The 25,770-nt window shown below is 44.1% G+C and overlaps 1 protein-coding gene across 1 annotated transcript in view; it reads left to right on the plus strand.

Annotated features, from left to right (window-relative positions):
- LOC105542282 (TP53-regulating kinase) overlaps positions 1-25,770 on the plus strand; it is a 131,703-nt gene that overhangs the window by 91,464 nt on the left and 14,469 nt on the right. The window contains exons 4-10 of the mRNA XM_011983751.1: positions 163-229; positions 2,563-2,748; positions 6,323-6,448; positions 9,474-9,569; positions 10,562-10,666; positions 15,051-15,148; positions 22,719-22,831. Of these exons, the coding sequence (XP_011839141.1) occupies positions 163-229; positions 2,563-2,748; positions 6,323-6,448; positions 9,474-9,569; positions 10,562-10,666; positions 15,051-15,148; positions 22,719-22,831 (791 nt within the window). The remainder of the gene's footprint in view (positions 1-162; positions 230-2,562; positions 2,749-6,322; positions 6,449-9,473; positions 9,570-10,561; positions 10,667-15,050; positions 15,149-22,718; positions 22,832-25,770) is intronic.

Below are 25,770 nucleotides of genomic sequence, written 5' to 3' on the forward strand. Positions count from 1 at the left end.
TTCCCTCTCTCTCTTCTCCCTCTCTCTGTCTTTGTCTTTTGATTCAGTGAATAGTATAGGATCCTTGGCAAAGAAAGCATTCTTGACTAACTTCACAAGATTTGGGATACTCCTGTTCCATTCACTACATTACGCTAAAGACATCATGCTCTTTCCTCCTAGCTGCTGTGCGGAGAAACGGCCTACACACTGTGCCCACGGAGATGCAGTTTCTCGCCAGCACAGAAGCGTAAGTTGTTGGTGAAATTCGTAGAGGAGGCGGTGCTTGATTCAAGGAGACAATGAACAAGAATTCAGTGCTGCAAATCATTTTCCTCCCATCCCTGAATTTTTCTCCAAACGACCTAATGCCTAAGTTTCCACCATTCATCTCTGTGGCTTAAACATTAACCTCAACAGCCTCCTTTAAAAAAATGCAGACATGGAAAGGGTAGGGCAGTATATTAAATCCCTAAAGATCTGGTGAGATTGAGGGTCACAGGTACTTTCCTCTTGCAAGAAGAGATCCAGAAGAGCAAGATAGCACACACTGCATGACACAAGGAGGAGAGGGGTGCAGGCAGGTTTAACAGTCCATACAGACAAAAAAAAAAAGTTATAAAACAATAACAGCCCTTCACCCTATAGAAAGCATCTTCACATTGATGTTGAAATCGCATTTAGTCTAGAGTATCCTTTGCATTATGGCAATGTAGTTAAGATCATAGGATTTGGAGTCGCAAATACCTGACTTGGAACTCTGGCTCTGCTCCATACTGGCTGTGTGAGATAATGAGGTAATGTAGATAGAGCAGGTTGGCTGGACCTTACATGTCCAGATGTTAGCACTTGTTATTATGGCATTGTGATCTCAATTTAACAGTGATGACACAACTGGGAGCCAAGCAATCTGCTCAAGACAGTGCTGGGCATTGATCCGGTCTATTTCATTCATTCAGCAAATATTTATTCAGAGCTTACGATGAGCCAGGCACTATTCTAGGGATGGAGATACAGCAAGGAACAGACAGAAAGCCCAGCCCTTATGGGTTTACATTCTAGTGGCAAGAAACGGATAAGTGAATATAATCCATGGTTTGTTGGGTGGTGGATAAGCTTTGGAGGGAGATCAAAGCAGGAAGGAGGGTGGGGGAGGCGAGCTGGTAAGTGGGAAGGGGCAGTTTGAATGTGGGTAGTCAGGGAAGTCCTCACAAGAAGGTCGTGCTTGAGCAAATCTCTGCAAGAGGTGGGGAGTGGTGGGGGTATCCGTGGGAAGAGTGTTCTCAGCATGTGGACCAGCACATGCAAAGCTCCTGAGAGGTCTAAGAGCAGCCAGGAAGCCAGTGTGGCTGGAGAATCTCAGTTACTCGGGAGGCTGAGGCAGGAGAATCGCCTGAACCTGGGAGGCAGAGGTAGCAGTGAGCTGAGATCATGCCATTGCACTCTAGCCTGGGTGACAAGAGTGAAGCTGTGTCTCAAATAAATAAATAAATAAAAATAAAATAAAATAAAATTGATAATGCTATATATGCTGTTTTGTAACCTGCTATTTCACTTTTTTCCTTCATTTCAGTCTGTTTCCAAATACCTATTTTACTTAATGGAGAATAGTGAACATCATATAATGCCATAATGTTGGCCTCAATAATGCCAACATTATGATCTTTTAATTGTATACTTAAAAATTCTTAATGTCATTATTTCCCAAAACTCTTTAACTGTATAAGGAAAACAACCCAGAAAATAAAAAAGAAAAAAAATACGTAATTCCACTCCTGGGAAAGATATCAAAACAACTTGCATCTATTTCTAGACTTTAAATATTTTTATATTCATGAAACATAGCTATTTCTTTATTTCTATTTATTACTTATTAATTTTTTTTAGAGACAGTGTCTCACTCTGTCACCCAGGCTGGAGGGCAGTGAGGCAATCATAGCTCACTACAGCCTCAAACTTTTGGGCTCAATCAACCCTTCTGCCTCAGCCTCCCAGGTAGCTGGAACTACAGGTGCATGCCACCACGCCCAGCTGATTTTTTTTTTTTTATAGAGATGGGATCTCACTATATTGCCCAGGCTGGTCTCAAACTCCTGTCCTCAAGCAATCCTTTGCCTTGGTCTCCCAAAGTGTTGGAGTTATAGGAGTGAGCCACCACGCCCATGAGGATTTATACAATAAAAAACTAAATGGTATTGTGGCATGCCTTTTCGCCGTAGTTTGTGAATGGACAACTTTCATCTTAATAAGCATCCATTTAATAGCTGCATTGGTGTTCCATCCAGGAAGAGAGTCATCTTTACTATCAGCCCCTTTTAGATGGACATTTAGACTGTTCTTCATTTAAATTATATTTAATGGCATGGTGAGTTCCCGTGTACCCACCCCTGAGACACTTGTCTATTTCTTTAGGGTACATTCTTAGAGTAGAATATCTGAACTGTAGAGTTGCACCTTGTTACAGGTTTTTGATACCTGTGCCAAATTACCTTCTAGAAAGATCACTCAGCTCCCCAACCCCTGGGCAGTCCGTGGCCTGTTCTCCATGTGTTCTGAATGGCTTCTCTTTGGATTTGTTTAAAGCAAAGACCACCCTGGGGAGACGGAGGTTCCACTGGATCTGCTGGCGGACTCCAGGAAGGAGGATGAATATCGTGGGAACATCTGGAAGGGCTTCCTCATCTCTATCCCTTACTCAGCCAGCATTGGGGGCACAGCCACACTCACAGGCACAGCCCCTAACCTCATCCTGCTTGGCCAGCTCAAGAGGTAGAGAGCAAGAGTCCCCACCAGCAGGGAGGGTTCTGCTCCTCCCCTCCTCTTCCCTCCTTCATTCAACATCCAGGGAATGTGTATTGAGAGCCTTCTCTGGGCCAGGCTCTGGGAACACAGCAATACACAAAATCCAGTGAGATCCCTGCCCTTGGGGAACTTCCATTCTGGCGGGAGAGACAGGCAATAAGTGAAAAAGCAAATGAATATAAAACATATCTGTGTGATAAGTTAGGAAAAAAATACGGCAGGGAAAGAGAGTAGAAGTGAGGAGAGTGGGGTGCTAGTTTATGTAGGTTAGTCAGGGACACCGGTTCTCTCTGATGGGCTGACATTTGAGCAGAGACCTAGAAGGGAATGAGCCACATGGACACAGGAGGGAAAGGCATTGCCGACAGCGACAGCGACAGCGGGGAGTAGCTCCTACAGAGCTTGGAGGTGGAGCTGTTCCTGGGGAGGTTCAGGGACCAGCAGGAATACCAGGGAGATGAAGAGTGAAGGGAGATGAAGAGCCTGGGGCAAAGGGAAGGTGAGAAGACATAAGGTGATAGTGTTAAGTGTTGTCTAAGGACTCCTGCTTTTCCTTCAAGTGAGATGGGGGTCATTGGAAAGGTGACAGCAGAGGAGTAACCCAGTGGGAGTCATGGGTCTGTAGCTGTCATGGCCTGAGAGAAGCCTTCCAAGCATAAGCAGAGTCCCCCAGTGGAGTGGGCTCTGCTGGGAGCTAAAGTCCCCCCACCCCTGGAAGTGGTCAGCAGTGACTGGGTGGCCGGTCAGGACATGAGGATAAGAGAAAGATGCTCCAACTGCACAACTTGCCGCTGCCATTATTTTAAGCCTCTGGTTTCCAAGATTTTAAAACGTCAGTATTTCAAGATCCTGTCTCTAAGACTTTTAGGTTCCAGGATTCCAAGGCAGGGTTTCTAAGATTCCTTGCAGTGGAGATGTAACATAGGTTCATTTAATTTACATAAATGCAAATGTAGGCATTTGGCCAACAAAGGGCACCAAAAAGTATTTGATATTCAACATGGCCGCATATACTAGCCGACTTCTTTACCTGTTGCCCAACCAAAGAATCAAAAACACGTGGGGATGAAGGGGGGCCCTGCTGATCTCCCCGAGAGAGGTTTGCTATGTGTGCAACCCTCAGTAACATACAAGTGAGTAATTACAGGTATTTTCACAAGAGATTTTAGTACATTCATGTTTGGCCTTGTGCTGATTTTAAACCTTAACCCCTGGATGAGATGAATTGCCAATACATTCTCAGATTCCAAAATGCTTTGATTTTAAGATTTGATGATGGAAACCAGTGATTGTCAACCATGAACTGGGAGAGGTGAAAAACAACTAAAAAAAAAAGAAGTCGTAGGTGTGTTTCACCAATTGATTTAAGCCCGCTGAGTTTTACTGTGAACCTTAGATGTCTTTTTATCTCTAGCCCTTAAAGAAGGCTGTCTGTGCCTTCTGGTTTCAGCTCACTGACAGAAAAACCAGAAGCAAAGATGATCCTGCTTCCGGTGTGGGGAGTATCTAGGCTCAGCCCTTTAGTGTTCTGCGGAGGGGGAAGGTAGGCATTTGGTATTAGGGTTTGCTGGGACCCATCTCCAGGGCTGGACAGGAAGATGTGGGCTCTGGGGATGGAGAGCAGAGCCTAGGTTGAGGATAGGGAGAATTGGAGGGGAGCAGTTGTTGTCAAAGCGTTGTCAGACTACCTGCCTGCCCTGATATGAGTAGGACTTTGTTCCAACCTGAAATGAAATTGGGGAAATTACATGTTTTTTATATGTTTATTTCATATTTATATTTTCTAAAATATATCTTATGTATATTTAAGTATATATTAACATATAATACATAAAATATATAATATTAACTATATATACAGTAAAAATATCAAATGTAGGATTTCAAGTTAATTACATGCAAATCTTACGCAACACAAGGGCTCAAATGTAGACCCTCTGGTGTAGGAAGAGGGGATTTAAAAGGAATGCTAGGTAATACGTGATTTTGATTCTCCAGCTGAGAACAGGAGAAGCCTTGGGAGACAGGAGAAGTGATTGCCCTGAGTGGTCCTTTAGCCCTTGTTGCCAAAATACATTTATTGGTTTATTCTGATTATAAAATGATATTGGCACATTAAAGAACATTTGGAAAATGTAGAAGAAGTTTGAAATACCTTCAATCCCACTGTCGATATTTTAAGACTTTCTTCTAGACTTTTCTATGTCCATATATTAAATGTGCATATATTTAACGTTTTTGCCAGTATGCTCTTAATACAGTTTTATAGTCTGATTTTATTATTAAAATTTTTTAGAAAACATAATTTTTAGTGACTATATATTATTTTATTTTGGGTGTACATACTTTAATCTTAAGCATTTAGATTGTTTTCATTTTATGATAATTATTATTTTGCTGTTACAAATTATGTAACTGACCACACACTTGCTGATATTTTAATATTTTTAAAACAATATTTTTATTTTGTCTAATTATAGAGGTATACTTATTCATTGTAGAAAATACAGGTAGAGAAAAAGGAGGAAATAAAAACCACTTAGAATCCCACTATATAGAGTTTATTAATATTTTTGTTTGCTTATTTATTATATAATAACTGTTAATGTTTTGGTTTATTTACTTATTTATTTACCTAGAAATGTCCATGAGTGTCCACATACTTTTGTATACATCATTCTATAACTTACTTTTCCTCTTTTCAATCTAGCACTTATATTCCTGACCGCATTTCTGGTTTTTTGTTTTAAAGTTTATTTCTAGTAGTAGAATTTCTGGATAAAAGGATATGCACATTTTTAAGACTCTTACTGCAGTTTACCAAATCCCTCTCCAGAAAAGAGTATTCTGATGAACAGACATCAAGAATCTGCCTGTTTTTCCACATCTTCACCAGCACTAAGTGTTATTGCCCTTCATCCTTTCAGGCTTGATGATGTCTTAATAAAACTGAGATTGGACACCATTCAGCAGAGAAAGAACTCATCGACATCACCATTGCCTGGACAAAATGCCCAGGCTCTTTGAGCATGTATAATAAGGAGGGCAAAGGTTTCAGCCTGCAGATGTGTTATGCTTGACTCCCACATTCATTAAAAACATTTTCATGAATTGCCAACATTTAAACATCACATAATTTCAAGTAAAACCCAAACCTGGGCTTACTGGCCGTGCACTCTTGCATGGCAACCCTGGGGGAGCAAATAGCAGCTGACCCCTTTAATGAGCACGGCTCTCTTCAATTCACGTGGCCGGCCTGGCCTGTTTCACTCACTCGGGTACCTGTCTGGCCTCCAGGGGGCAGAGATTTTGACTGTAGCGCACCCATTGGTCCCATTGGGTCAGAAGCCAGCAGCCTCCAAAGAAGAGGAAAAAAGAGTGCTGCTATTAGAATAGGTGGAAAACAATGTCCCCAAGACTTCCATGGGACCCTCTCATTCCCCTCTTGACCCACTAATACTAGTACCGCCTGGTCTCCTCTGCCACTCCCCAAATGGGCATGGCTGCCCTTGGCCTGTTCTCATCTCCCACTGTTCTCCAGTTTCTTTCCACAGTGTGACGTGGTGAATTTCGGCTCCTGGTTCATTTTCGCCTTCCCTCTTATGCTGTTGTTCCTGTTGGCAGGCTGGCTCTGGATCTCCTTCCTGTACGGGGGACTGAGCTTCAGGTACCTCTCATTTTCTTCTTGGCAGGTAGAGTGGGGAAGCAGGGAGTGGCCTTTCTAACCTCAGCATCTGCCTATGAAAACTGAGGATGATTGTTATTTCATGTCATATTCTCATTTCTTTCTTTTATGTATGTATGTATGTATGTATGTATTTAGTTTTACACACAGGGTCTTGCTCTGACACGCAGGCTGGGGTGCAGTGGCACAATCGTAGCTCATTGCAGCCTCAATCTCCCAGGTTCTAGTGTTCCTCTGGCCTCAGACTCCCAAGTAGCTGGGACTACAGGCGAGTACTACTGTGCCTGGATAATTTTTTTTTTTTTTAATCTTTTGTAGAGACAGGGTCTCACTATATTGCCCAGGCTGGTCTCAAACTTCTGGCCTGAAGCGATCCTTCCTGTCTTGGCCTCTCAAAGCTCTGGGATAATAGGTGTGAGCCACCATGCTAGCCATATTCTCATTTCTTGACCTCCCAGGGATGTGAGGATTGAGAGGTGTGACCTGCCTGCCACACCCAGACCCTTTGTTGATGTCACATATTATTACTAATTATTAATAGTATTGTCTTTAAGGTAAACACTCTTGACCAGAGAAGAGGGGAGTGCACTATTTCCCATTTCATGGGGCCCTGATACAGAAGATAATCTGGGGAGGCAGGAGGACAAAATATTAAATAACACCAAATCATATTATGGGAAATATGTCTTTATCAACTCTCATCACTCAGTCTACTTACGTTAAGGAGAAAGTCTCAGTTGGGTGCTAAAGAAACCATAATATCTAACATTTCCAAATCAACCTCTAAACAAAGAAAGAGCAAGCTTCAGACCCAGAGACTTGAGCCAGAAATGATGTCTAGCCAAAATATAATACTGGCACTTTGTTTTCCTATATTTATTTTGGTTACTTCAATTACTTTTTAATATAGTTATGTTAATTTGGATAGGCAACACATACATATGGTTCTTAAAAATAAAAACAACACTGGGAAGTATGCAGTGAGAACCCCTCTTCCCAACCATGGGCCTCTTCACCCACGATATCCTCCCAAACAAGCATCCACTTTTATTGGTTTCTTGTGTAATCTTTCAGAGTTTTCTTAAGCAAATATGAGCAGACATAGATATCTTTTTCTGGTGACAGGCCTCCCTGACAGATTTTAGTTTTTTTATTTTATTTATTTACTTATTTATTTAGACAAAGTCTCATTCTGTCACCCAGGCTGGAGTGCAGTGGCACCATCTCAGAGTGCAACCTCCAGCTCCCAGGTTCAGGCCATTCTCCTGCCTCAGCCTCCAGAGTAGCTGGGACTACAGGCTCTTGCCACCTTGCCTGGCTAATTTTTTGTGCTTTTTTTTTTTTTTTTGGTAGAGATAGTGGTTTACTCTGTTGGCCAGGCTGGTCTCAAACTCCTGACCTCAAGTGATCCACCCACCTCGGTCCCCTAAAGAGCTGGGATTACAGGCCCCATGCCCAGCTGTTTTTTTATTTTTATTTTATTTTATTTTTTCTCTTTTACGTTGCAACTCTAGCTCAAAGGAAACAAGCATTTTTATAAGATACATTTCCAGAAGTGGGATTTCTGGATCAGAGAATAAACACATTTTTATTTTAATAGATATTGTCAAATCATTCTTCATAAAAATTTTACATGTTTCCTCTCCCATGCACAATGTATGAGAGTGTCTGCTTCCTTGCAGCAAAGTGGATTTTTGCCAATCTGATAAGAGAAAAATAACTTGCGTTTATTTTATGAAGAGTAACTTTAGGAAACTTTTCATAGGTTTGGAAGCATATGAAAAGTTTGTTCATCGGTATTTTCTTTCCTGTGAATTGTGAAACCGTGTGTTCATATTTTTATACATTTTTTCAAATGGGTTGTTGGTCCTGTTCTTACTAGTTTCTGGTACGCTTTATATTTTGGAAAGATGAGTGCTTATTCTGCAATAGAAGCTACTTTTTTTTCCTGATTTGTCTTTTGGCTTTGCTTATGGTGCTTTTCTCTCTAAAGAATTGTTTTAATTTTTTTTCAATCTTTTCTCACATAGTTTCTGAAATTTCAATTACAGCTTAGAAAGGTTTTCCTAATACAGGACTTATAAAAGAATAATCATGTTTTCTTCTAGTATTATATTTTTTACATTTAAACTTCTGATCTATTTGGAGTTCATCCTTATGGTACAGTGTGAAGTTTGGATTCAACTTCATTTTTTTTTGTCCCAAATGTTCACCCAGTGTCCTAACACCATTTATGGACACACAACATTTTACTATTTTGATGAAGTCAAATTTATCTATCTTTGGTGGCTTGTGCTTTGACGTCATATTGAAGAAACTGTTGCCTATTCCAAGGGCATGGAAATTTACCCCTGCCTTTTCTTCTGAGAGTTTTATGGCTTTAGCTCTAACAGTTAGGTCTTCAATTCATTTTGGGTTTAATTTTGTATATGGTGTGAGGTAGGGGTCCAGATTCATTCTTTTCCACTTGGCTATCCAGTTTTCCTAGCACCATTTGTTGAAAAGCTATTCCTTCCCCCACTATTCAGTCTTGGTACCCCTGTCAAAAATCAATTGGCCATAAGTGGATGGGTTTATTTCTTGGCTCTCAATTCTGTTCCGTTGATCTATATGTCTGATGCCATTTATTGAATAGTCCATCTTTTCCACACCAATCTGAGATAGCAACTTTATCATAGACTAAATCCCCATTTGTGACTAAGTCTGTGTCTAGACTTTCTGCTTTGTTCCATTGATTCCTCTGTTTATTCATGTGCCTGTTTGACCCACTCATGGATTTTAAGCCTGGGAGGCATATGATCAGATTCACATTTTTAAAGATCAACCAGGCTGTACGTGGGGAGAACAACTGTAGCAAAGGAAGACAGTTGCAGGGAGACCAGCCATCAGGCAGTTGCAGCCTCCTGGACAGAGAGGATGTGACTTGGTCAGGTGGTAGTGGTGATTGTAGGTGAGAAGTTAGTTATACCTGCAGTGGACACTCCTAACTTCCCACTTTCTGTTTCAGGGGCTGGAGGAAGAATAAATCTGAGATAAGAACCACTGCAGAAAACAGGGCTCGAGCTGTAATTCGGGAAGAATACCAGAACCTGGGGCCCATCAGGTATATGGGGGTCCTTGGATTGAGGAAAGAGCTGAGTCTTAAATGCTCAGGAAAGCTTCCTCCTGGCCTGGCCTTGGGCCCATGGGGGCTGAGCTCCAGGGGAATTCCAGGACCCATGGCCTGGGAGCCTAGAGGTGGAGAATGGGAGGTGGTTTACACAGTCAACCTCTTGCCCTGGTGCTGGGGTAGAAACCTGAGGACCAAAAAACCCCTCAGAATGTACTTACAGTGGGATCTGCTATCTTCCACCCAAGGCACCATTTCCCTCCCGGTACACAGAATACCTGACACTATCTCAGGTGGCTTCCAGGACCTTGTTTAATGCACATTTCCATATGGTGAAAATAATGGGTTCAGTAGGCCTGTGTTCAAGGACCAGCGGTGCCACTCATGTCCTGTGTGGCTTTGGGCATGGCACTAACCCTCTCTGGGCCCTGCTCTCCAGTCTTTGAAATGGGTACATTGGGTAACTAGCTCCTCCAACTCTTGGGAATCCTCTCTTTCCACCTCCATCCACCCTCTCCCCAGGTCTGTCCCCTCTCTGTGTCTTCTCCTCTCAGTATAGACAGACTGTGTGTTTTTATGTCTCTCTCTCTCTCTGTATGAATGCTCCTCTTTCTCTTTGCCTACTGCATTTCTGTCTGTTTCTCTTTCTGCTTTTTGGATTCTGTCTCTGTTTCTCACTTTCTTGATTTTCTGTAGGACCCTGGGAAACTCCTGGTGATAATGAAGCACGTGGTTTCGGGGAGGGGGTGACTTGAGGCTCAGGAAGGATCCTGAGGGAGCGTGGAAGTCCTAGGACAGGAATCATTTACAGTCCATTGGCGCCCCTCCCCTTGTTCTGGGCACTCCCTGGGGAGTGGATGACTTCAGCTTTCTTAGAGGCAGATCCCGGGCCCATTCACTCCCAGTGGGCAGCTGCCTGGGCCTGTGCCTGCTGCAGTCTGCCTGAAACCCAGGGTCACCATCATGCCTGCATGTCTGTGCCACAGGTTTGCCGAACAGGCCGTTTTCGTCCTTTTCTGCATGTTTGCCATCCTCCTCTTCTCCCGGGACCCGAAGTTCATCCCTGGCTGGGCCAGCCTCTTCACTCCTGGGTGAGACTCTGGGGACCCACAGGGAGGAGTCCAACAGGGAGGATTCTGGGCTGGGCCACCTGGAGCTGGAGAGGCAGCATTGTAGCTGGGGAGACCTGCATCCAAGTTTCCATCTCTTGTCCCATATGATTATTAATAGCTCCCTCTTTCACTCTCAAAAGAGTTTAGGTTTGGGTGATAAAATATGACTTCTCATGTGTTGAGAGCTCTGGATTTGGAGTCAGACTAAACTGGGTTAGAATTCTAGCTCTGCCACTTATGAGCTGCGTGACTGAGCAAATCGTTCATTCATTCAATCAACATTGATTGAGAACCTGTTATGTGCTAAGCTGCATGCTGGGTGCTGGGACACAGACAAAAGCAAGTAGTTAGACAACAAAATAACTGCATTGCAATGAGTGCTATGAAGGAAAGAGTGAGAGGGTTATGCTATAAAATAATAGAGCAGGGGCATTGACTTTGGACAGTTCTGGGAAGAGCCAAAGCTTAGGAAGACTGCAGGTGAAAGCAGTGGAGATGCGCTGGGAATGTCTACTGAATCCTGAGTCAGAACAAATGTAGCATGTTTGAGAAACTGAGAAAAGCCCAGTGGGACCGAGGCCTGGTAGGAAGGAAGGAAAGTGGGTGAGGAAGGGTAGGGGAGGGCCAGATTAGAGTGTCTTTTCGGGCATATTATGCATTTTGATTTTTTTTTTTTTTTTCTGTGAGCAGTGGGCAGCCATTGGAGGGTTGTAAGCTACTCAACCTCTCTGTGCCTCAGTTTCCTAATCTGTAAAATATTATAATAGTACATTTCTCATTGGCTTGTTATAAAGATAAATGAGTTAATACATGTCGAGTGATTAAAATGGCTCATAGAAAGAACTCAATAACCGTTAGCTATATTCATTAGGAAATGGGTAGTGGGGGCAAAAATATAGATGAGGAGAACAGTTAGGAGTTATAACATCATCTAGATGGCCCCTGTCTTTTTGGGCCAAATCTGGCCCGCCACTTGATTTTGAATGACTTTTACATTTTTTAAACGGCTGTGGAAAAATCAAAAGGCAATGTCTTGTAATGCACGAAAATTATATGAAATTCAAATTTCAGTGTCTGCAAATAAAGTTTTATTGACACACAGCCACACCTATTCAATTATATATTGTCTATGGCTGCTTTCACACTCCAATGTGAAATGTGAGTCCAGACAAACACCATGTGGCCTGCAAAGCCAAAATACTTACTGTGTGGCTTTTTACGGGAGACATTTGCTGACCCCTAGTCTGGGGGATGGCTTCAGTGAGGGTGGCAGCAGTGACGATGTAGCAGTCAAGATATCATTCAAAGTTAAATGTGGGACTTGCGCTGGGTTGGTTTGGGGGGTGTGAATGAAAGGAGTGCCTGCATGAATGGTGGTTAGTTGGAGAAGAATATTTTTTAGTGGGCTGGGAATGGCTTATTCATAATTCTATTTTGGACTTGGTTTAGACTTTTCAAGCTCAATAGCCAGTTGGATATGCAAGACTGGAGCTTAGAAAAGATGTTTAGGTTGCATACATAAATCTGGGAGTTGCTGTATAAATTTGGGAGTTAAATCCATAGGAATCAATGGGCTCAGCTATGGAAAGTGTTTAAGGAGAGTATAGAAGACCATGAGGAACCCCAGCACTTGGGAGCTGGGGAGAGGAAAGTGAGTTTACTAGAGAAACAGAAAGATGGTAAGTGAGGTAGAAGGAAAACTTAGAGCTATGGACCAGCAAAAGCCAAGAGAGGGGAGTGTTTTAAGAAGTGTGAGTGGGCACTGTGTCAAATTCTGGTGTGGGTGGGAACATGATTAAATAGAGATGAATCTGCTGGATTTGGTGAAATCTGATTATTTCGATTAGCCCCATCCAAGAGAGATATAATGTGAACCATATATCTATTTTAAGTTTTTTGGTAGCTACATTAAAAAGGTGAAAAACAGATGAAACTAATATGAATAATATATTTTATGTATAAATTATTAGTGAGATATTTGACATTCTTTTTTTCATGTGAAATCATCAAAATCTGGTGTGTATTTTACATGTAAAGCACATGTCAGTTTGGTCTTGCCACATTTCAAATGCCCACTAGTCCACATGTGGCTTGTGGCTACCATACTGGACAGTGCACAATCCAGATATCTCACCCTCTGGGCCTCAACCTCTTCCCTGGTAAAATGGGTGACATAAATTCTGATCTCCTGAAGGTTGTTATAAGCAAGAAACAATATAATTTCATAAAACCATGAAGCTGTCATTGCTCTTACCATTTTTTTATTTTTCCAAAATGTAGATGCTTTATTTTTTTCAGATGCAAAATGAGCATTATAAGCATTTCAACAATACAGAAAATGTGAAAATCAGCCAAATCTCAGTCTCTAATTCTGATATACATTATACATCTTTCCTGACTTTTAAAAAATGCCTATCTGAGAACTGTTCTACATTGTGATCGTGCTGTTATCAGACTGTATACATTTGTCAAGACTTGTTAAACTATACCCTTAAAATGGGTGCTTTTTATTGCATGTTAATTACACCTCAATGAAACATATGCCAATTGGCTTTTAGAACTCTATTAAAAAGAAGACTTTTTTTAACAGAAACATGATCATGTTGACATATTATTTGTAATCTGCTTTTTAATTTTGTATAGAATTTCAAAAGTTATGCATATTCATAAAAATTCAAACAATGCTGAATTGTAAAAGAGTAAGTTAATGGCTCTTTATCCACTTTATGTCCCATTGCCCAGAGATGATCGCAATGAGCAGTTTGGTGTGTGACATTCCAGATATGCACACATATCTTCATACATACACACATACAAATATGTATACATGTAACAAAAGACTGTAAAATATAATAATATGATCATGGACAACTTGCCATTTCGAACTTACTTCATTCTTTTTTTTAAATTTTATTTTCTTGGACTCAGGTCACAACTTCATTCTTTTAAAACACCACATAGTACTCTACAGAATGGGAGCACTTTGATTTATTTAACCAATTCCTTATTAGATTGTGTTCAATGCTTCAAATACAAACTTTTAAAATAAAATTTACAGGGTATCTTGGTTGTATTTCTATGTCAATACATAGAGATTGACTTTATCTTTTATCTTTTTTTAAACAGATGCAATGTACTTCATAATATGAATGGAACACAATTTCTTTAAATGTGTCTCTCAAAAATCTTCCAATTTTTTTACTCTTATCAATGAACATCCTTGCACATAATCTGTGTACAAAAGTACGACTATTTCTCAACGTTAAATACCTAGAAGTAGGATAACTGGATCAAAGGGTATTTACATGTAAAATTGGAAACATGTTGCCAAATGCCCCAGGAGGTTAAACTGGTTTATTCTTTCACTAAGGGCCTATGTTCCCAATACCCTCACCAGTTTTACTCCCCTTTTCAAGTCTTGCCTGTTGGCAGATGAATGGTATACCATTAGTGTTTTGATCTGCATTTCTCTGATTATAATGATATTGACCATCTCTTCCAACTTCTTGTCTGTTTGAATACTCTCCTTTCCAAATGTGTGAGTGGAAAGAGCTCTGGTTAGCAGTGAGCTCTAGGCTTCATTGAACTTGGAGCCAGAACAATCTGAGTTTAAGGCCAGGGTCTACAGAATGGGAACACTTCGATGTATTTAACCAATTCCTTATTGAATTGTGTCCAATGCTGAAAATAAAAACTTTAAAATTTACAGGGTATCTTGGTTGTATTTGTACGTCAATTTAACAAAATGACTTGCTCAGGGTCTGGCCTTGAACAGGTTGTTTCTGCTCTTTGACCCTCTGATTCTCCACCTGAAATGGAAAGTGCCTGCCCCGAGGGCTTAATGTCTCCCCTAAAGGACACATTGTGGATGCTTGAAAGGTGACAGTCAGGTTTTGAGGGGCCATGAGGCTGGGTCAATCTGCGTTCCACTGGTGTGAGTGGGCTGTATCTCAATGTGGTCAGCTGCCCATCCCAGGAGGGATTCAAGCACAAGCTGAACAAAGGCGGGGTTCTTACAGGAGTCCCGGTGAGGGTGATTTATGGGGGTTCCAAGGATTCCAATATTCTGCGGCCCTCAGATTCTCCCCTCTTTGGTCGAGTCCCTCTTCCTAGGGTCCTTGAGTTGGGAGGATAAGCATTTGCTTGGGCGCAAGCAGCATCTAAATGCCCCCGGGGAGCTGTGAATGAAGAGCTTTGCACCATGCTTAGTGCATTGCAGGACAGAATCCAGTGGCCCAGCCTCCAACAATGGCCCCTTCACAGCAGGCCTAATTCCCTTCCACAAATCCTCCGTTACAAATCTGCCAAACCTCGGCCCACTGAGATGCCCAGGGTCACATGCTTTGGGGCCTTCTCATTGTAGGTTTCTTTCTGATGCCGTCACCGGCGTGGCTATTGTCACCATCTTGTTCTTCTTCCCGTCCCAAAGGCCCTCTCTCAAGTGGTGGTTTGACTTCAAAGGTAAGGTGGTCAAGGCTGGGGTCTTGGTGGGCTCAGTGAGGACTGTGACGTGGAGTGTGGTCATCAAGGGCCTGGAACCCCCCACTGCACTAACCACATGGTCCTTCCTGCTTCTCCTTTCACTGTCTGAGCCGTTGCCTTGTCTGGGGACAGGGGTTAGCAACTACAGTCTTCAGACCAAATCCAGGCAGCTGTCTGTTTTTGAACAGACTGTGAGCTAAGCACAGTTTTCAGATTTTTAACTGGTTGAAAAAAAAAAATCAAAAGAAAAACATTTCAGGACATGTGAAAGTTACATGAAATCTAAATTTCAGTGTCCATGTATCAAATTTTGCTTTCCCCTAAGGAACCTGTGGAAATTTATTTTCTTTAGTTATATTAGTACCTACACAATAGCCTCAATTTTGCCTCTTGGCCCACGAAGCAAAAAATGTTTAGTTTTCTTGCCCTTTGCAGAAAAATGACCCCTTGGCCCAAAGCAGGAGTTGCACGTTGGCTGCCCAAGGAGCCACGCATGGAAAACACAAGCTGGGTTTCAACTGTATAGGAAGTGTTGGGGACTGAGGAGAAACTGCCTGAAGGCATTCCGATTCCATTTTTTAAAAAATCGCTGAGTACCTCTAAACAAAATGCCATAGACTGTGGTCTTCAGATTGCCAGCTTGCGACTTCCTCTGGTGTCCAGCAGATATCTGCCAGAAGGTGACGCCAACACCTGAGGCTGCCACCTGGGGCAGTTGGCTGAGCTCCTCCGGAGTCAGGAAATAGGGACCATAATCAAACTATTTTCTATTGTTGAGAAAAATAGAGTCACTCAGGATAGCCCTAGCCATGGAAGAGTCGGGGTTTGAGTGTGGGGAGTATAGTGTATGTGTCCTGTAGGAAGATGAGGATTTTACAGGCTCCATAAACAGTTCTTTCTCTCTTCTTCTTTTTTTTTAATGGGGTCTCATTCTGTCACCCAGGCTGGGGTGCAGTAGCGCCATCACAGCTCAGTGCAGTCTCGAACTCTTGGGCTCCAGTGAACCTCCCACCTCAAACTCCCAAGAAGCTGGGATTACAGGTGTGAGCCACCTCGTTTGGCTAATTAAAAGAAAAAAAAATTGTAGCAGCTGGGCATGGTAGCTCACACCTGTAATCCCAGCACTTTAGGAGACTGAGGCGGGTGGATTGCTTGAGTCCAAGAGTTTGAGACTAGCCTGGGCAACATGGAGAAACCCCATCTCTACAAATAATACAAAAAAAAAAAAAAAAAAACAGCTGGGCATGGTGAGGCACGCCTGTAGTCCCAGCTACTTGGAAGGCTGAGGTGGGTGAATTGATTGAGCCTGGCAGGTCAAGGCTGCAGTGAGCTCTGATGGCACCCACTGCACTCTAGCCTGGGTGACAGAGTGAAACCCTGTCTCAAAAAAAAATTTTTTTTTTGTAGTAACGGGGATCTCACTACATTACCCAGGCTGGCCTTGAACTCCTGGCCTCAAGTGACCCTCCCATCTCTGCCTCCTGAAATGTTGGGACAACAGGCATGAGCCACCATGTGTGACCCATAGACAGTTCCTGTAGCATAGCCGGACCTCAGGGAGGCTGGAACTGGGCCTAAGGAGGCTTAGCTATGGGCCTGCGTACTCTGCAGTTGAACAGGGTTCAGCTTTTCTCCATTTCTGCTTCTCTTCCAGTCAGTCTTCCAACTGGCTGTTCTCATCATTCCCTCTGTATATAATTTCTTAACCTTTTCCTAGTTTCTGCTGTTTGTTAGGTTTTGTACCTTTATAGTTTCTGCTTCATTTTAGTCTCTACTTTTGTTCCCTGATAGTGTCTGATCCCCGTGGCTTCTGCTAACTCCACTTCCTCATGTTTTCTATTCCCTGTGGCATCGCCTCTCACACTTTCTGCCCCTTCCTGGCTTCTTCCACCTGATGGCGGCCACTTCCTCATAGTGTCCAACTGCTCCCTTGAGCCTCTGCTTCCCCCGAGCCTCTGTGTCCTCACAGTATCTGTTTCCTCCTGGCTTCTGCTTCCTCACCCAACTTCAGCCCAATCATGCCCCCTGTGTGTCATGCGGCCTCTCTGTTCATTCTTTCACCTTCGGGTGTCACTTCTCTTCGCCCAGTGGGTCTCTGTTTCCCACTGATACATCTGTAAGATGTAACAGTCGGGTTGGTCCAGCTGGTTGTTCTTTGGGCAGATTTCCTCCCACAAGGCTACTTCACAGCCTCATAGATCCCTGGCCAGCCTATGGATCAGCTGCCCTTGGTCAGGTGCCCATCCACGGTTCTGGCACCTGGGGGTGAACTCACAATGCCCAGGGCTTTCCCTCAGCTGGGGCCATGGGGAAGGCCCTATTGTTACAGGGCAGGGAGCCCCCAGATTGGGGCTTAGTCTGGGAGGGTTCTTGGCTTCTTCATCCAGGAAGGAATTCCAGGGCAAGCCAGTGGTGTTAGACAGCAACTTTTATTGAAGCGGCAGTGCACAGCAGCACAGAGGTCCTGCTCCTTGTGGAGTGGGGCTACCCCATAGGCAGTGTGCCCAGAGTAGTAGCTCAGAGGCAGTGCTGCAGTCATATTTATATGCACTTTTAATTATGTGCAAATTAAGGTGTAGTTTATGCAGAAATTTCTAGGATAAGGGTGTTAACTTTTAGGTTGTTGAGTCATTGCTATGAAAAGGGATGGTAACTTCCGGGTGTTGCCATGGCAATGGTAAACTGACATGGTATACTGGTGGGCATGTCTTATGGAAAGCTGCTTCCACCCAGGACCTGTTTTGGCTGGTCCTCAATTTGGTCTGGTGCCCAAGCCCCACCCCTGGAGTGAGTCCCGCCTCCTACTTTACTATGACACAGCTGACTGGCATCCCAGCTCTGCTACTACTTTTCTGGGTGACCTCAGGGAGGCTCCTATTTTCTCCGAGCCTTGCTTTCTCACTTAGAAAATGAGGGAGTCCCTTAGATGCCTTCCACCTCTGGCTTTTACTGGCTTTATAGATCAGGGGTTGCAAACTCAACTGCCTACAGGGAGGTAACATTTATTTTGTATATAAGATACATATTCATATGTTTTATAAATATATAATCTATAAAACATATATCATATATAATATATAATATAGATTATATGTTATATATATATATTTTTGACCTATGTTTGTCTCCAGATGGAAGGTAACATTTATATGCAGCAGATTGGGTTCAGGAAAATGTGTCTCAAGAAACATATGGCCCTCCTTGTCAATCTTTCCTTTCCCATTTTTGAAACAGAGAACAGTTTCCTTATTATACAAAGGGAGACAACAGCTGAGGTCAGTAAGAAGTGGTGAGAGGCTGGGCGTGGTGACTCACACCTGTAATCCCAGCACTCTGAGAGGCTGAGGTGGGTGGATCACCTGAGGTCACGAGTTTGAGAGCAGCCTGGCCAACATGGCGAAACCCTGTCTCTAATAAAAAATACAAAACTTATCTGGGTGGGTGGTGCATGCCTGTAACCCCAGCTACTTGGGAGACTGAGGCAGGAGAATTGCTTGAACCTAGGAGGTGGAGGTTGCAGTGAGCCAAGATCATGCCACTGTACTCCAGCCTGGGTAAAAGAATAAGTCTGTCTCAAAAAAAAAAAGAAGTAGTGACAGCCTCAGTCTTGTCGCAAGGCAGGGTCTGTGGAAAACTGGTGAGCCAATCCCCACTTAAATTAAAGGGGGCAGATATTACTTAGTTTTCACTGATTGTACCCATGCAGGAAAACAGAACTAGTTTAGTCAGATTTGCTGATTTTTCAAAAGAAGCCAAAAATCTAGATTTTTATGTGGAATCTCCCTGGTTTTAAATATTGGCAACTCATTCAAGTTGAAAAACAAATACTATGTGGGCCAACCACAGTAGCACTAAAACACGTGTGTTGAGTCTGGTCCGTGGAATGCCAATGTGTGCCCTTAGCCCAGGGGTCTTTGAACTGGAGTTTCCAGCATTGCCCAGAGGGTGGGGAGGGAACTCCATGAGCACTGCCTGTCCTTTGGCCACCAGTGACCCTGTGCAGACTTGGCTGATGTGATACTTTCTGGTATTTAACACTAGAGACTTTTGTGGAGTCTTATATTGTGGTCAGTAAGTTTCCAAAGAGAGTAAGTGACTTGTTCAAGGTCACACTGCTCATTAAAAAGAGTCAGGGCCAGGTGTGGTGGCTCACACCTGTAGTTCCAGCTACTTGGGAGGCTGAGGCAGGAAGATTGCTTGAGAAGTTCAAGGTTGCAGTGAGCTGTGATGGCGCCACTGCACTCCAGCCTGGGCAACAGAGTGAGACCCTGCCTCAAGAAAAAAAAAAAAAAAGAGGGGGAGAGAGAGACAAAGAGAAAGAGAGAGAGGACCTAGAACCAGACATTCAAGCCAGCCTTGATTTTCTTCTTATACTCACCCCACTATTCTTTTATGGGTCTGAGTTGCACTTGCGTTTCTCACCCTTTGTGGTCATTCAAATATTGATTGAGTGCCTACTATGTGCTAGGCACTGTGCTTGTGGTGGAAAAGTAGTTGATGATGATGGTGATGATGATGATGATGACGACTTCTCTTTCCTGTTTGTCAACTAGCTGTTCCTCTAGAAGTTCTCTAGAGGAACAGCTGACAGCTCTAGAGAACTTCTGGAGCTTCATGACTCACTCCATCGCTTCATTCAGGGCTCTGTCCAAATGCCACCTCCTGAGAAACCTTCCCTGACTGCACCATCTAGAAAATCTCCCTCCTGTGTTACTCTTTATTCATTTACCTTATTTTATTTTTCTTCATAGCACATGAAATTTCTTGACATTATTTATTTATTTTTTAAGACAGGGTCTTGCTCTGTTGCCCAGGCTGGAGTGCACCCACACAGTCTCAGCTCACTGCGACCTCTGCCTCCCAGGTTCCAGCGATTCTCATGCCTCAATCTTCCAAGTAGCTGGGATCATAGGCACCCACCACCATGCCCAACTAATTTTTGTATTTTTAGTAGAGATGGGGTTTCACCATGTTGGCCAGGCTGGTCTTGAACTCCTGACCTCAGGTGATCCACCCACCTCATCCTCCCAAAGTGCTGGAATTACAGGCATGAGCCACCATGCCCGGCCAGTATATTTATTTGTTTATCACCTGACTTCCCCCCTGGAATATAAGTTCTCCAAGGAGACGAATTTTCTCTGTTTTGGCCATTTCTGTATCCTGAGAGCCCAGAAGAGTGTTTGACACATGGCAGGTACTCGATATATATTTGCTAAATAACTGGCCAAGGACTTGCTCTGGGCAAGGCCCTGGGATGAGTCCTTTGCACAGAGGGACCATTTCATCTTTCCAGTAAGTCTCTGAGGGAAGTGCTGTTACCCCATTTTGCAGAAGAGGAAATCGAGGCTCACAAAGGTAGTGACACTGGCCCAAATCACACAGTTGGGGCACAGCAGAGCCAGGATTCAAGTCTAGTTTAAAGCTTGTGCCTTTAGCTACTGCTATAGACAGCCAGCGAATATCAGGTTGAGCTGCAGTGGGAAATCCACGTAGTCAGAGATTGTGCTTATGAGAAATAGCAGCAAAGGCATGGTTGGATGGGAAAACAATAAAAACCATGGTAGCTAACATTAACTGAGCACTTGGCATGTGACAGACAGTCTGATACGCGCTTGCCATTTAATCTGCATTACATGGGACCCTGCTCAAGGCCTTCTTCCTTCCTCTGTCCCATCCACCCTTACCTGCTGTGTGGGGTGAGTCACTTCACTTTTTCAGACCTTTTGTACTTCTTTAATGAAATATTTTATCACCTGAAGGCAGAGGGCTGGGCCACCTGCCATGTCTGGTTGCCTTGTCCAGTTCTGGGCTTAAGTGTATGTTGCATTTGGCCCAAGAATCCCCTCAAGGTATATGACAGCTGCACCACATGTAGATACCATGGGCTGCATGCACCTGTGGGCTGCATAAACCTGTGGGCTGCATACACCTGTGGACTTCATACATTGGTGGGCTACATACACCTGTGGGCTTCATACACCTGTGGGCTGCATACACCTGTGGCCACATACACCTGTGGGCTGCATACACCTGTGAGCTACATACACCTGTGGGCTGCATACACCTGTGGGCTTCATATACCTGTGGCCACATACACCTGTGGGCTGCATACACCTGTGGGCTGCATACACCTGTGGGCTTCATACACCTGTGGCCACATACACCTGTGGGCTGCATGCACCTGTGGACTGCATACACCTTTGGGTTTCGTACACCTGTGGGTTTCATACACCTGTAGACTCCATACACCTGTGGGCTGCATACACCTGTGGACTGCATACACCTGTGCGCGGCATGCACCTGTGGACTGCATGCTTACTGGTAGAGGGATTTTATTAAGTAGCTTTTATTATCTTTATTTCCTGACTATAAAATCTTGTTTTAGGTAAACCACTGTGTAACATTTGGAAAAAGCTCAAAAGGAGAAGCAAAATGTCCATAACTGCTTGACCAGGAACTGTCCTGGAAGATGGCAAACTGCCTTAAAGGAGTCAGACCCATCCTCCCTGCTTCCCTGGTCACAGTCTGCCAAGAAAAGTCCTATTTCAGGAGTGATTATCCCGCACCAGGCATGGGTCTAAGTGTGTCATATACATTATTTGACAAATATTTACAGAGTAACCATCAGGTGTCAGGCACTGTTCTAGACCCTGGGGATGCAACTATCAGCTAACTGGAAATGCCTCATCTCCCTGCAGATCCATCATTGTCCTGGTTGGTGTTCACAGGAACCCCCCTGGTTCTGTAATGTGCCATGTGCCGGCTGAGGAAATGGGCTCAGGGAGGCAAAGTCACTTGTCAAGGGCACGCAGTGAGCCAAGACTGAGGAGGGTCTGTCTCCAAGCCTATGCCCCCAACCCAGGGATGTCACACTACCAGCCACGTGCCAGGTCCAACCCACCACCTGCTTTTGTAGATAGAGTTTTATTTACAACCAGGCCCACACGTTTAGGTATGGTCTCTGGCTGTTTTCATGCCACAATGACGGAGTAGTGACAACAGAGCCTGTCTGTGTGGCCTGCAAAGCCTCAATGATTCACTCGCTAACCCCTTGCAGAAAGTCTGTTGACTCCCCCGCCCACTGTCCTCACCACTGCAGCACTGCCACTTTCGAGGAAATAAAAATCATCCCATCATTTCAAGGCTCAAAAATACCCTTTGTTTCTATTTTTCTGAATGTCCTTCCTCTTTTTCTTTCCTCTCTGTGCATGTTCCAGTACAAAGAAAACCTTTTCTCTTATAAATGAGGGTAAAAATAGCTCTTGTGCCGAAGGGCTGTTGGGAGAGTTAAGTTATGTCCTGCATGTGGAGTTTTTTAAAACTCTCAAGCTGTGGGAATCATGAAAATTATTTTCACTGGGAATAGAGCAGCTCCCCTATCATGATGCCTGTGCACTCTCTCCCTAAAGCTCCAAGCCAGATGCTGGATCCACCACTTGGCTTCCTGGGGACCCCTGAGTGTCCCCAGTAAGATGGGGCTGCAGGGCTGGTGGCCTCTGCCTCAGGCTGAGCGGCCCTGAGTGTGTGCTGAATCCCTCTCTCTGCCCAGCTCCCAACACAGAGACAGAGCCCTTGCTGACCTGGAAGAAGGCCCAGGAGACAGTGCCCTGGAACATCATCCTTCTCCTGGGAGGGGGCTTCGCCATGGCCAAAGGCTGTGAGGTAAGACCCCCGGCCCCCCTAACCAGCAGGAACAGCGGGAGGCAGGTGTGGGCGGGTCCCAGTGCTGGCCGCAGCACCAGGATCAGAGCAGGTGAGCTGCACGTGCCCTGGGGGCACAGCCAGTTTCCTCACCTGCCAAACTGAGATGATCATAGTTCATTCCTCACAGGTCCACACTCAGGACCAGGTGCTACAGAGAAAGAAAGGAATGAGTTACGACCTGGATCCTTAAGGAACTCATGATGGACAAAATATTAATATAATACTAATACTAATAATATTAAGACTCGAGGGCTCTGTGACTTAAGAGGGATAATAACATATTGTGCTCACCCAATGCCAGACACTGTTCAACATGCTTGTGGAGGCAGAAGGATGGCTTGAGGCCAGGAGTCCAAAATCAGCCTGGGCAGTATAGTGAGACCCTCTCTCTTTTTTCTCTCTCTCTCTTTTTTTGGGATAGAGTTTCGCTCGGTCACCTAGGTTGGAGTGCAGTGGTGCCATCACAGCTCACTGCAGCCTCAACCTGCTGGGCTTAATCAATTCCCTCACTTCAGCCCCCCAAGTAGCTGGGACTACAGGGATGCCCCACCATGCCCAGCTAATTTCCTTTTGTATTTTTTTGTAGAGATGGGATTAAAAAAAAAAATTAGCTGGGTGTGGTGATCCCAGTGGAGTCATGATGATAATACTACACTCCAGCCTGGGTGACAGAGCAAGACCTCATCTTCCCCCACCCCCCCCCAAAAAAAAGAAAAAGTAAAAAACATGCTTTACACATTAACTCATTTAAACCTCCCAAGAATGCTATAAGGTAGATACCATTATTATGCCCATTCTCTAGATAAGGAAGTTGAGACACAGGGAGATAAAGTACCTTTTCCCTAGTGTCACACAGCTACGGAGTCAGGATTAGAATCCAGGCAGTTTGGCTCTGGAGTCTATGCTCTTAACCACTCTCATATAAGTCCTAGATAGTAATATTAATTAGTTCATGGATGTTATTATTAATGTTATTCCAGAGGGCTTTGTGAGCTCAGAAGTCAGGGCTGGGACCAGGGTGGAGCAAATGAGGCACAGGGAGTGCAGAATTTCAGGGAGTGCTCACTCTCCGGGGTGTGCCAGTGCAGGTCAGCCAGCCCAGCTCAGAGGCAGTGCGACGTCGGCATCCGGCTTCTGTCTCCACAGATTATCTCACTGAATCGCCGCACCAGCCCTAAGAGCTGGGTAATGGTTTTATGTCTCTTTTACAGATACGAAAACTGAGACATGAAAAATTAAGCAACTCTCTTAAATTCTTACAATTGCACTCTGCTTGGGAGCTGGGGTTCAAATTCTCCCTGATTTCAGAGTCCAGACTCCAAATTGTTCACTCCAGAATTTTGCACATGCCAGCCATTGTTCGAAGTGCTTTGTGAATCAAATATGACCCAGTTGATCTTTATAAACACCACTGAATCAGATGCTATCACTGTCTCCATTTTAAAAATGAGGAATCGGAGGCAAAAGGAGGCTAAATAGCTCGCCTACATTTGCACAGCCAGGAGATGGTGGAGCCAGGATCTGAAACCAAAGCTCGCGTGGCTGAGCTCCGTCCCACCCCTGAACGCCTTGTAAACCGAGGCATTCAAAACCACAGTCAGTTAAGAGTCAGTCTGCGATTAAGGATAAGGGAAGCTGAAATTACTTCTTTTATTGCCTTCTCTTGTTAATTCAATTTCAATTTTCAGTTTCAAATGAAGTTACAATGTTGGACACCTGTTAACCGTGTACACTGGTGGGAAGCCCAGGCTTGGGAATCTCAGTATCTGGTCAATCTAGGCTCTACCACTCCGTGCTGGGACACTTTGGGCAGGTTTCTTAACCTCTCTGGGTTCCTATTTTTCTCGTCCACAGACTGAGGCTCAAAGCTGTTACTCTACAGGGTTGCTGGAAAATATTAAAGAATAACTGCCCGATACATATAGCTGATAAGAAGTGCTAAAAACTGCAGCACACCAGCTCATAAATCCTCATGCCATGGTTTCTACAGGTTGGGCTTTCAGGAAGTAGACTCCGGGATGGAGATTTGCAAGCGTGGGCATCATTAGGTTGTGCCCTTGGGGTCACTGTGGTAGGGAGAGGCAGGAAGCAGGAGAGGGCAGAGGGAGAAATGCAGCTGGAGGCAGACCCAACCCCACAGGACCACTGGAGCTGAGATGGCCCTCAGAAGCAGTCCAGGTAATCAGAGATAGCCAGGCCCTTGTATCCCAGCATCCATCTGTCTGGGGACACAAGCTGCCCCAGGTGCAGGTATGGCCTCAAGTGAGGCTGCTTTTGGGGTCTGAGACAGCTGAGTGCACTCCCTTAGCGGGGGCAACAAGACCTCCACTGACGGGGATCTGGGTGGCACATTCAGCCTCTCTATACAGGTGCCCATTTGAAAATAAAATATGTTTTACTTTGTTTATTAAAAAAACACATAAATAACAGTACAGACTTCAAAGGGAACAAAGGAATAGATGAGCAAAAGTACTGTTATTTGTCTCCATTTTAGGAATCCTGAGACCCAGAGAGGTTAAGTAACTGGTTCTTGGTAACACAGCTCATTAGTAGCAGGGCTAAGATTTGAACTCATGTCTATCTGACTTATGCTATTGCCTCCTGCTGGGGGTGTCTTAGGGAAGGTTTTCTGAAGGAAGTGACATGTTATCCAGATCTTGAAGAAGTGTGCTGTACGATGGAACCAGACCATCTGAATCACAGATTTCCCACTTCTTAGGTGTGTGATCTTTGTCAAGTTACTAAACCTCTCTGGGCCTCAGTTTCCTCATCTGTAAAATTGGAATCACAATGGCACCCACCTGGTAAAGTTGTCATGATTATTAAGTGAGTCAATATATGCAGAGAAATGAGAACACAGCCCAGCACAGTTGGTTGTTATGGTTAGACACTGAGGG

Source organism: Mandrillus leucophaeus, unplaced genomic scaffold, assembly GCF_000951045.1.
Source record: "Mandrillus leucophaeus isolate KB7577 unplaced genomic scaffold, Mleu.le_1.0 Scaffold255, whole genome shotgun sequence".
Classification (NCBI taxonomy): Eukaryota; Metazoa; Chordata; class Mammalia; order Primates; family Cercopithecidae; genus Mandrillus; species Mandrillus leucophaeus.